The sequence below is a fragment of the Otolemur garnettii genome, unplaced genomic scaffold, assembly GCF_000181295.1.
Source record: "Otolemur garnettii isolate 467f Iridium unplaced genomic scaffold, OtoGar3 scaffold00010, whole genome shotgun sequence".
NCBI classification, from domain to species: domain Eukaryota; kingdom Metazoa; phylum Chordata; class Mammalia; order Primates; family Galagidae; genus Otolemur; species Otolemur garnettii.
The window spans coordinates 3,877,076-3,889,553 of NW_003852405.1; the positions used below are offsets into that span (position 1 = coordinate 3,877,076).

Here is a 12,478-nt window from a genome sequence, read left to right on the forward strand (position 1 = left end):
AGGGTCTCAAACGCCTTCAGAACCTACTTCTACACTGGTGGTCCCGAGAAAACGTTCCAGCAGACACTGACAAATACCACCTTCCTGTGGGACCAGCCCAAGGGCATTCTCTCCGGACACATCCATTCCCATTCAAGGCACACAGATGTTCTCTTACCTTCCTCGCACCTTTATGTCTGAGATCGCGTAAAAGTAGCGTGCCAAGTGTAGCTCATCTACAAATATTTCCCCAACAGCTGGTCTTAACAGCCTTATCCTCAGGTCTGTGACTGTAAAGAAATCTCTGAGTTTCTTGGTTGTATCCAGCTGTCCGTAGAGGGAAGCCATATTGCGTAGCCGAGGTCCAGCAAAAAACGCGAACCTGTCTTTGATTTCAAAGTGGATTATTTTGCTATTTGTTGTATACCCTGTGGAGTACTCTTCTGTGCAAATTATTTCTAAGACCGTGTGCTGTGATAAATCCTTCACGGATTTAGGATCCATGTGAAAAGCGTCTAAGCAGTCTGTGGCATAATACTGATAGGGCTGCCAGGTTTGTCCGTAATCGAGAGACTTCTCCAGGATCATTTGGTCTGGACGCCCCGATTCAAAGGTAATAACTATGTTGTCTGTGAGCTCAATGGTTTTGCTCCAAGATAGAGTGATGTTAACCTGGAGAGGCTTGGGATAGTCCTTCCAAGTGGCAGACTGCCAAAATGTGGAGGGATGTCTTCCTTCAAAATCAAACATCAGCTCAGGGGGGTGTGCCAGCTCGGGGGTGCTTGCATCACACTCATTATTGCACATGTAGGGGTTGCCCTATGGAAGAAGAAAGAAAGAAGGTGCATCAAAACACTGGTGTGGCCCCACCGCAACTCTCGCCGTATTGTTGCTCAGTAAGAGGCTAGGAAAGGAAGGAAAAAAAGCCCTGTTTTCAGTAATCATTTTTATTTGCCCTAACTAGACTCTCCTCTTTAATAGCTTGAAAAAAAAAGCAATATGGTAATTTTCTCCTCTTGCTTCCTTCCATGTGCTCTGAGAAATGAAAACAGTTTATTTATCCCATATGTGTTAGACCCATAATGTGGTCACAGAAGCACACAGACACTGAGCAACTGTCTAACAGCTCAATACCTCTGCTTCCTTTTAGAAAGATGCTATAGAAAGGCAAGGGAAAGTCCTCCCTGCCTCAAGGACATTCCTTAAGAGCACAGTTCTTTAAAAAGTCATTCTCCAAGCAAAGCTTCGGATTTAGCCAGGAACCGTAGACACTTGCATCCTGATTGGGAGACAATACCCCCATACAACGTTCAGCTTCTTCTGGCTTTGCCTCAAATCCATCATACTTAACTGGGTCCTTGCTTCATAAAGTCTGGTTTTAAAACATTTACTTTGTTCACCACAAATCATTAAAATGTGGTACCCTAAAGGCTCTTGGGTTTGGTCCAAACATCTGCCATTCTATCAGCTAGAGATAAGAGGATTGCTCAGGAAAGTCATACGGGTGGGGTATTCTCCAAGTTATCAGGACAAGAAAACCCACCACTCAGTTAAGACAGTCTTGCACATGAGAGCACAGCCACTCCATGTGTCTGTTACTCTGTACCAGCCCATAGGCTGCTCTCTGTGGAGGTTAATTATTCTTATTCTCCTCTGACAAAGGCTACTTCCTTCATTGCCCATTCAAACTAGAGGCTAGAAATAAATCTAGTTACGTGACAAGTTACAACACTGCTTCTGCTTCCCTAAATGGCTACTCTCAGCTTTCATCAGCAGAGTCTATGGCAAATGGCATGCGCCCAGATTTTTATTTACTTTTGTTTTTAAGAAAACAAAATAATATTCTTTTGCAGTCAATTGTTCAGGCATCTCTTTCTTATCTTGTACTTGGTAATTACGAGCATCACTTGCTGAAAGAATTAACCTTCTGACATTGTCCTTAGATTTTTCTCCTGTAATTACAATTAGATTTCTGTTTCTTTTTCATGAACTGTGAGCTGTTCCTCATACCTGTAGGATGAATGAGATGGGTCTCAAATAATGAATTTACGCTTTAGATAGTGGCACTCAGTTACCAGCTGACTACTATGAAATAGAAGATGAGCATTGATTGGAGAATTGCTTTGGCCTCCCTGGAGGCCACTTTCTCCTACTGAGTCAGCTAATACCCTCACTCTCTCTTTCCCATTAATGCAACTGAATCCTAAAGCTGGCAACAGGTCCGGGGGACTCAAGCATAATTGAGATGGAGCAAGAGAGAGCAGAGAAGGTACATTATTGGAGAAACCGAACTGTTTTAAAAATACACCCAAGGAATCAGTGATAATGGAAATGTTTCTGTATTTCTCTCCCGAATTTCAATTCCCTATTCCTGATCCCAGCATCTGTGGGACTATTTATAGTATCCCCTGCAAAATGAGCCAAGGGGAGAGGGGGTAAGTTTCTGTTCCAGGTGGAATAAATCACCAAATTTATTATTATTTAAACTCTCTTAAGCATACCAGGAGCCAAAGGCAAAGCTCTGCAAACTGGCAAAGGCTTTTTATGGAGGGCTATAAATATTGTGGGATCTGTCAGGATTTATAAATTCTAAATATATGTAAATGCACATTTTACTGGAAGGGGTCAGATTTACACATATCACTCTTTCTTTTGAAATTTACCGAAAAAATACAGTCACTGTAAAATCTGTCAGCAGGTAGCCATCTGCACAATCATTAACTTGGATGCTACCACTTTCCTCCTCCCAAAAGCATCTTCCTTCGAGGTCAGGGGTGTGGGAACAAAGGGAATCAACTCTGCGGGGTACATCAAAGTGAGTTATCAGATGTTTGTTTTGGGTCACATTGAAAGATAGCAGTCGCTGGCTTTCAGCATCAGTACCCAGAGCTCCTCAGGTGGGGCTGGAGCGCTGGGACCACAGGAGGAAGCACATCAGGCTGATTCCAGAAATGAATCAATACTAACAAACCCATCTCAGAAAATACTCTTATCTGCAAGGCACTGATGAATACATTGAATAGAGGGTGCTGGCCATAACCACCATTTAGCTAGCACAGTGTACCGGACACTTGCTTACGTTATCTTGGGTAATCCTTCTCATCCCTCCCCTATAGAAGAGGAAATGGAGGCAGAGAGAAGTGTTTAGTTACTTGCCCAAGGTCACATAACAAAGTGAGAGAGAGGCAGAGCCAGGACCGTCCTCCTATCCTGCCCTAACTTCTTTACTCCCAGGCCAATGGGGTTCCCTATGTTGCCACCCCGCCCTAGAAACAGGATTAGCAGGTACAAAGGAATGTCCAAAATCAAATGTTTTGGGGACCACAGCCTCGTCTTCTGGTCCTGAGAGCCCTAATAAGCACTGCCATAATCTGAGATGCTTTGACATTAAGAACCTTGATTAGCTTCACGTGATAATTAGTTTCATAAACTTATTTGATCGTGGAGTCCCTTTTTAGCTATCATCCTGGACTGCGTTCTTTGAGATTCTCTGCTTTGTAGTATACTTAAAGATACTTAAAGTAGCAAATGCAGAGAATGAGCAGTGCAACCCAGTTTTAGTCCCTTCACGAAGCCATGGCCGTAGAAAGCACCAGGTCTGTGCTTTTGTTCTGTGGGGGGGGGGCACCTGAGGCCCAGTGCGTTAGCCAACTCAGGGGAAGTGTCTACATTTACATCAGGTTCTTCATTGCTCTGCACAGATTTAGTTTTTATTTTTTTATTTTATTTTTTCGTTAAATCATAGCTGTGCGCATTAATGCAGTCATGGGGTACAGTGTGCTGGTTCTATATACAATCTGAAATATTTTCATCCAACTGGTTAACATAGCCTTCATGGCATTTTCTTAGTTATTGTGTTCAGACGTTTATATACTACATTTAGAAAGATTCACACGTACCCTCGGAAGCTGAGCAGGGTCGGGCCTGGTTAGATGGGAGACAGATTCAGTTCTTCGGAAAAGGGAGAAAAGTTTCATACATTCGACGATCATTTATTAGTTACCTACAATGCTACTATATTTAAGGCACTCAGCTTGTCTCTCAGGAAACAGCAGGGGACAAACTCAAGTCTTTGCTTTCTGTGGCATCCTAGTTGGGGGAGATAGGTTAAACCAGCAAATGTATGATGTTCTGTAATGTGACAGGATGGTGATTCTCATGGAGAAAGTAAAGGTAACTGAAGGGGGATGGCATCGTTGGCTCGCCATCTAGTTTTATAGCAGGAAGGTCTCTCTGATAAGGTGACATTTGAGCAGATCAAGAACAATTCCCCATCTACACTGGAGAGGATCAGAGAAGGATGACTAGGATGATAGCTTTATCCTTCATTTGACTCACTCTTAGTGATATTTTCGGCAGCATAGCAATTTATTGAAATCAGGGGGCAAATAAATCATTTCGAATGAGAATCAACACCAAATGACTGTAGACAGAAAAAAAATAATAAATCAAAATAAATAAATAAATAAATAAATATCAATTGGCCTGTGTTCCTTATCACATAGCACTCGTGCATTTTTTTTTTTTTTTTTTTTTTTTTTAGATACGATGACATTGAGAAAAAATTAGCAGTGGAAGGAACAAAAAAAGAAAAGATTTCATTCTGGTCCCTGTGCTTTAGTTGAAAGAGAGAGAATAAAAGAAGAAAGCTGACAAAGCCCCCAATTTTATCATTCCCCGAAGAGAAAGCTGGACGAGAGATCACATCCTAAAATACTTCGTGTAAACATTTCACAGGGGTGTGATCTATAATACTGTTGTTACAGGGAATTATCAATATGAAAACAATCTCTGTTAGAGGGATTAGATTAATTACATTTCCAACTCCTTCAACCCCACCCTAATCCTATTTAAGAACACCAACAATGAAACTTATCTAAGAAAAAGCAACTTTTCCTTACTCTTGCTTCTATATCTAACAGATTCAGGCATCACCAAGCAAAAGTAATTATTTCGTGGCCAGCAGGCAGCCTTAAATAGGGCTTAATTGAAGTTCTACAGCAACAGATCCTTAGCTGATTGTCTAAGGACAAAGCAGAAAATATTTACGACTACGCTGATAACATTCACACCATTAACAAATGCGTAAATAATTAAACAGATATTGTTGCTAAAATTTTTGGGTAACAGACGACTGTGGTGTTTAGTTTCATTAAAAATGGTAATACTTTTTATTTCTGGGAGAATCGAAGTTAGTTATTAATTAGCGATTTGTAGCCAAAGTGAAATGTTGTTTTTCTTGTTTAATGTGCTATCAGAATTCAGAGGGATAAGTAACATCTGAAGCATGTTTTTACTGCTTATATTAGTGGAAAGTTGTCTTCCTTCTGGCAAACGCCACTATTAAAGGAACATCCTTTCATCTAATATCTGCTAAGCCCTTCTGAGTCAAAAAAACAAAACCCAAACCCTATATTGACAGTATTAATGGAATACTTGTGGTTGTTGTCTCATGTTCACCTTTCCAAGCTTCACCTATTGGCAAACTATTGGGAATGAGTGTTGCAAATAGAGGGAATTCTCACAGGAGAATTGCTCCCGAACTGAAACTCACATGCCACGCGGGCAGTTAACTTATAAGTGGTTATGAGAAGCATCTGTGAACACGTAAACAGATGGTGAAAAACAGGGAGACACATCTGCCTCTTACCCCTTTGCCTGTGGCTCATCCTTGCTTGTTAATCAACAAGCAAGGCACCAAGTCCAGAAGAAGCATTACTGGGAGAGCACTGCAACTGGCTTCGGCTGTGACTCTGAAATAGACACCACTGGGGCTTCGTCAATGCACAGCCTTTACTAAGAAGATGCAGAAGTCAGTGCAGAGCCTGCCGTTCATTGCTCAGAGACATGCATGGTGAGCACCCGCCTTAACTGCTAGGCTGGGGACAGTCCCGAGCAGATGGCTTCTTCTCCACCTTCATCCATCTCCCTGGAAGCCAACCAAGCACAGCAGTTCCTAGGAGTCCTAGTAATGAACTCCTGTCTATCAAAAGTATAATTTTGGGGGCAGAGACATTCGCTGCCATTCTCTTCTCGGAACTTCCTTGCCAGTCCTGCTCCCAGAGTCTTGCCTGGCTGTACTATGGGAAAACCCCTCTTTTGTGCCTTTTCGGAAGCAGCTGAGACTGCGCTGAGTCTGGGAGCTGATGTTCACAGGTCTGACAGTGTGGTCACTGGCATTGAGGGAAACCAGAGGTAAGTCAGAAGCAGAGGCAAGTACAATCTAATGCAGTAGATCTCTCTTTTGGACTAATAAATCTGAAAGATAAATGTCAGCCCCCTAACATGGACATATCAGCAAGCCCTGGTGATCACAGTCATAGAGACAGACTCCCTTCAGATAGGAGAGACTGCCATGGTGTGTTCTCAGCTCCCTGGTCCTTAGGATATAAAGGGCAGTGATCTCTATAAATGGCAGCACAATCTCATTGAACAAGCTGCTTTGTTAATCAGTATGTTGGGTACCTATGTGGGGCATACACATGGTGAAATATACAGTGGTCTGCACACCTTTGTCCTGCAAGACCCCCCAGGGGATGCCTGAAGGTGAGGATGATACCAAACCGAGTTTCTGTTGACGTCTTCGAGCCCCACCTTTAATCCTTTTCCATCTTAACTAAGCGCTTTTCACACACTGTGGCCATGACTTTCACAGTTTGAGGTGTGACAGCAGAACTGGCACACGTTTTTTTGTTCTTTACAAGATCATAGGTAGATTTGTTCTCATCAGAGATCTTAGCAGCCTCCCCGTGTGATTTTTTTTCTTTCCTTATTAAGTTGCGAACTTTCACCCTTTCACTGAACTTTCACCTTCTCTTTGGCACTTCTGAATTGCCAGATTCACTCCTCTTGTACTTTGGGGCCGCTATTAAGTAAAATGAGGGTTACGTGAACACAGTAACCCACGATGGTAGACCTGATAGCTGAGATGGCTGCTCAGTGACTGATGGACTGAGTACGGGCCGGGAGCACAGACAGCGTGGGACGCACAGACAGAGTGGGACACACAGATAGCACAGACAGCACAAAGGAATGATTCACATTCCGGGTGGGACAGGCTGGGATGGTGTGAGATTTCCTCACACCACTCACAGTAGCCCATAATTTAAAACTTGTGCATTTTTTACTTCTGGAATTTATTATGTAATATTTTCATACCATGGGTAACTAAAACCTTGGAAACAAAATTATAGATGTTGGGGTGGGGGACTACAGTAGCCTGAATCCTATGAGACTACCCCAACCTTAGAAGCTATGTGACTAAAGGACCTATATCTTTGTCAGAGTCAGAGCCCCAAGTTTCAGTCTGAAAACTAGGGCCACCCTAAAAAGAGTGGAGGACAAAGAGTTTTGTTTTTATAACTCCAGAGTTAAAAACTGACTGCTCCATTTTCTAATGGAGTCCTTTGTTCATCACGAAGCTTCCTCCCGGCACAGACGCGGGCTTAAGGGTTGATTGAAGTGGTATCTTGTTTCAATCTGCTCCCTGACAATACTAACACCTTGTGGACTTTTTGACTCAGGAATAAAGAGAGGAGGGCTTAACCTTTCTGCAAGGAGAATCCTGGAAGCCGTATCACAGATTATGGGTCATAATAGACACCTGAGTAAATCCCCGCGGAGGCTCGTGGGGAGGATTTTCAAACTGGTGAAAGCTGGAGGGTCAGGAAGACCAGGTTTCTAAGAAGGAGCCAAATACATTCTCGAGCCACAGGCCACAAAAACGGACTCCAATGTAGCATCGTAAGGCATTGCTTTGCACATACCGGAGAGGAAATAAATAATAATAGAATCAAGCGGGGCTGAAAGTGAATGTCTACGGAGAAGTATGGCACTGAGGTGACATTCTCGGAAACGGTAGGGAAACTGCTTTTTAAAAATCATTTTCTTTTAAAAATCACTTCCAATTTATTTTTTCAACTTCAGATTACTATTAGGTCCCATTTTTTTATGTTTATTAGGTAAAGTCCGAGTTGTAGTTGAGAGCCTCCCCCAGGAAGTGTGCCATCCATTGGGCCCCGGAGGTGATACACACTATATTTGATGTAGTTATTCTGCCTTATGAATGGTCTTGACATGGGCCATGACACAAATACTAATTATGCAAAACCGAAGCAGACCATCAGCATTTAAGTTAAAGCAAGTTGAGAGAAACAAGAGGAATTCGGATGTCATGGAGGTGGGACTGTTCTGAGTCCTGACACCATTAGGTGTTCTGAGAAACACTGGGAACATTTTGAGTCATGTCATGTTCAAAATGGTTCCTTCTTCTATCACATGTGTGGGCAATTCCGAGACCTGCTTGAAGTCCATTTGCTGCAGGCCACTGGGTTTGGAACAAAATGGGAAAACCATCAGCGTCCCCTGCTGACTTGACCTATTGGGTATAGAGACAGGGAGAGAACTTCCTACACCGGCACTTCCAAACCCACCTGGCTTCTAGTGGGCCTATCCTGATGTCTCATATTCCTTACTTCTAAACTCCTATTTCTCAAATTCATTAACTATTAATTGGGAATCTACAATATTCACCATACTGTGAAAAAAACACAGAAATAACCGAGACATTTGCAATTTCGTGCAGAGATTAGACAGACACAAGGAACCATCACGTGTTTCACAGATGGGTTACTCGTGATCCTAGAGAGAGTACTACGTCTCCTTCGGGGTAAACAGAGTCACCAACACCACCGGGTAATTTCCTGGAGTGTCTATGTCACATCTTGGTACAAAATTAAATATAGTTTTGTATTAAAAAGAGAAAGCATTTTATAGAGTAACATGCAAAAAATAATTTGCAGGCACTTTTAGGGAAAAAAACCCCCACAAAGACATTTCAAATTTGGGGCAGATTTAGAAGTATATGTCAAAACACTCGGAGCAATGTGAGAGGCTTGGGAATAATTTATTCCGTCCCACCACACTCTTGCATGTGATACTTCATTCAAACCACCATGGAGTAGCTGCGGCAGAACCAGGCCTATCAACACGGAGAACTGTGCGTTTAACGATTGCAGCATCAAATTCCTAGTCACCAGAGATTTGCTGCACTTCACCCCACAGCAACCCAGGTGGTCTTCTCCATACTCAGCACCTCCATGCAGGAGAAGGCACCTGGAACACTAATGCTTTTTCAGAAGTAGGATTTAATCTCAGGCTAAAAGAATCTGGTGTGCATCAGAATCACCTGGGACATAAGGACAATATCATTTGCTAGGCCCTCGCCTCGGAAATTCCCATCTTCTGGCTCTGAGAATAGGCACAGGAACTGGTATTTTTAGACCAAATACTTTAAACTTGGGCATGAAAACACTTGTTTATTAACAAACATAGTTAGGTGGCTTTTCTGAAAAAAAGTATCGCTTTGTTAATCACTAGCTTTGGAGATAACTTTCTAGACCCTGAAGGTTTATATCATCAATACTCCTCTTGGTTACTCATTCACTTATTCATTCATTCATTCCATAAATGGTTACTGGATATCTACACATGCCAGACACTGTGCCGTACACGGGGTGTAGACTGTTAAACAAAACAACTCAGTTTTGATCGAAACTGAGCTTACAGTTTGGTTGGAGAAGCAGCTCCTCAGAGTGAACAATGACCTAACTCTATCTGAAGATAAACTGAGAAGGGAGCTAACATGGTCTACTAAAGAAAATAGTAGTGAGGGAACTTTAATTAGGTGGTAGGGGAAGAACTTTTACAGGAGCTAACATTGAAATTGCCACCTAAAAAGTGACAAAAAGTAAACCTTGGGACCTGAGGCCAGGAGGGAGATTGTTCAAGACAAAGGGAGTAACAGTTGCGCCAGGCAACAAGGTGGGAAAGAACCAGGGGTTTGACAGAAAATGATACAAAGTGATTTTTCCAGAATATCATAAGCTGGAGAGCAGCGGAGGATGAGTTGGGGACATAGGCAAGGAGGAGATCTCTCCTGAGCCTGGAGGCCGGGCAGAGACTCTGCATGTTCCTCTAAGTCCGTGATTTTCAGCTAGTGTTCCACGAAAATTTTAAAGATCATTAACTAAATTATTCTTGAAAATCAAGTTCAAAGCACAGTATTTTTTTTTTACTTTTTTTTTGGGGGGGGAATCAACATAATTATAGTGTACCATGAAGTTTAACTATAGGTTCCAGTGTGCCATGAGATAAAAAAGGCTGAAAAACACTGCTCTAAGCAGAATGGAAAGAACTGGCTGGATTCCTCCTGTCATGCAGACGAAGCTCTCAGGGCAGGACCAGGAGCAGAGCAGTCAGTGAAGGTTCACTGGAGTGGGGAGTGTGTCACACGGTGGCTTCACCCAGTGTGGAATGAGTGGACAGAAGCAGATGGATGGAAGGTATATTTTAAAGGAGGACCAATAGATCTCTGTACATCTGCTTAATATTTACTACATGACTAGATATGAGGTAGAGATGATCAATAGGAATGGGTAAAATGCAGTTCATTCTCTAGGTTTCTAGCTGGACCCAGCAGGGAGTTGGTGGTATCTTTTACTGAGAGGTGGAAGATCAGATTTGGAGTTTTGATGACAGCACCAGTTCAAGGTTGGAAATGTGACTATTTTTGTGCAACATATAATAGAGATCAGCTTGCGGTGTGCCTGACACTGTTCGAAATGCTTTATCCTTATTAATCCATTCAATCTTCATAATAAGACCATGAGGTAGATGCTGTTTTCTGCCTCATTTTACAGATAAGTCAACTGAAGTACAAATGATTCAAACAACTTAGAATCAGGTAGCACATAAGGATATCTCAAAATCAGGATCCAAGGGCAGTGCCTGTGGCTCAAGGAGTCAGGCACCAGCCCCATATACCAGAGGTGACGAGTTCAAACCCAGCCCTGGCCAAAAACTGCAAAATAAATAAATAAATAAATCAGGATCAAAGTCCAGACAATCAGGAGAGCTGATGTTCTCAAAAACAATGTGATACTATCTCTCTACACACTGAGACAGTCAGGTCAGGATGGATCTGGATCTCAGAGGTCGTGTCAGACTGGAAATTTTATGTTTATGAGACATTATCTTATGGAGTATTTGAAAGTGAGAATGGAGGAGAAAAATGGGGAAGAAAGTACAGGGATAAAAGGACGAAGACCCAGAACCGTGTCCCATATTAACTCATCCAAGTAGCCAATATTCATTTATTCACTGGGCCCAAGGACGTTAATTACCACTGTCTGGCACCATAGCTGTTACATAGTTCTGTAATCTCATTTCTTTAAGGTATCTAAAGAGGGAGTGGGAGGATTTTAAGTGACATGAGAGGTTAAAACAAGGGAAAAGGTCAATTTTTAAAGATGACTTTCTTTCACTTTGGTTTCTGAAGAAAATAACAATCCAGCGGACCACTTCTTTTTGATAAGATAGAACAGAAGGAGTGCTGTGGGGACACAAAAGACTTTCAGAGAAAACAGATATCTGTCTCCAAATGTCATATCAAATCTTTGGACCAGTGCATTTAAGACTATGAGAGAAGGAACAGACTCCACGTAGAATTCTTAGAGAATCCATGTTATCGATGAGAGTCCAGTTACAGTAAAGGGAAGGATGGTTCCAAGAAAAAGCCAACAGGAAGGATTAATTTAGGGCTGAAACCTTCGTAACCATGAGTTTCCCTAACCCTGCTTCATTATCTTTTTACCTTTCCACAATCTGCCTCTCTCTACTTTCCTTGGCCCGATGCCCTTCTTGTTTTAGATCCTCAAAACCAGGGTTCACCCACGGTCTCACCCTTTGGCCTTTGCCCTCATAGCTACATGAAGTCCCCGCACTGAGTTAATTCATACGGCTCCAACCACCACTTACACTTTGATGGCTCTAAAATTCTGTCTTCGGCTCTGATTCCCCCTGTGAGCATCAGACCCATTTTTTCAACTACGTGGTAGACATCATTTAAATGTTCCACAGGAATCTCAAAATACTGAAAAGTTAACTTTTCCTCTCTGCTTTCCTTTCCCTTCCTGAATAATTCAGTCCTAAAGCTATCAGGTGGTTCTGAGCAAGGCAGGTGTCACTCCCAACATTCCTGCCAAAGATGCACAATCTGAATGCAATCATGAGTAAATAGCAGAAAATCCAGATGGAGTAATGGATAAAACAACCCACTTGATATCTAAATGTATCAAAAAAGATGGAGAAACAGTTCCAGGTTGATGGAGACAAAGCGATTTGACAATAATGTCCCACCCAAACTAGATCATTTCCCTATAAAATACATTGAAGCAACTGGTTGAAGCTGGAATGGGGTCGGAGGAAGATATGGTGGTAAAGTATTCATTTTAATTTCCTGATTTGGTGGTCTACCTGTAATTGTGTGGAAGAATGCTCTTACTTGGAGGAAGTATTAAAGAGCTAGAAGGTTATGGGGCACCAAGTTCACAACTGATAGTCAAATGGTTCAGAAAAGAGTTGATATTGTATGTGTAATTTTTATATAATTTTGGGATTGGAAGACATAACTAAAAATCCTCATATTAATAAAGTGCGT

At 42.1% G+C, this 12,478-nt stretch overlaps 1 protein-coding gene across 4 annotated transcripts in view; it reads right to left on the reverse strand.

The window, feature by feature from the left end:
- Positions 1–12,478, reverse strand: part of NTNG1 (netrin G1) — a 334,904-nt gene that overhangs the window by 157,939 nt on the left and 164,487 nt on the right. For all 4 annotated transcript variants that reach the window (XM_023509790.1, XM_003784092.2, XM_003784094.3 and 1 more), the window contains one exon: positions 158–798. In XM_023509790.1, coding sequence (XP_023365558.1) covers positions 158–798 — 641 coding nt within the window. The remainder of the gene's footprint in view (positions 1–157; positions 799–12,478) is intronic.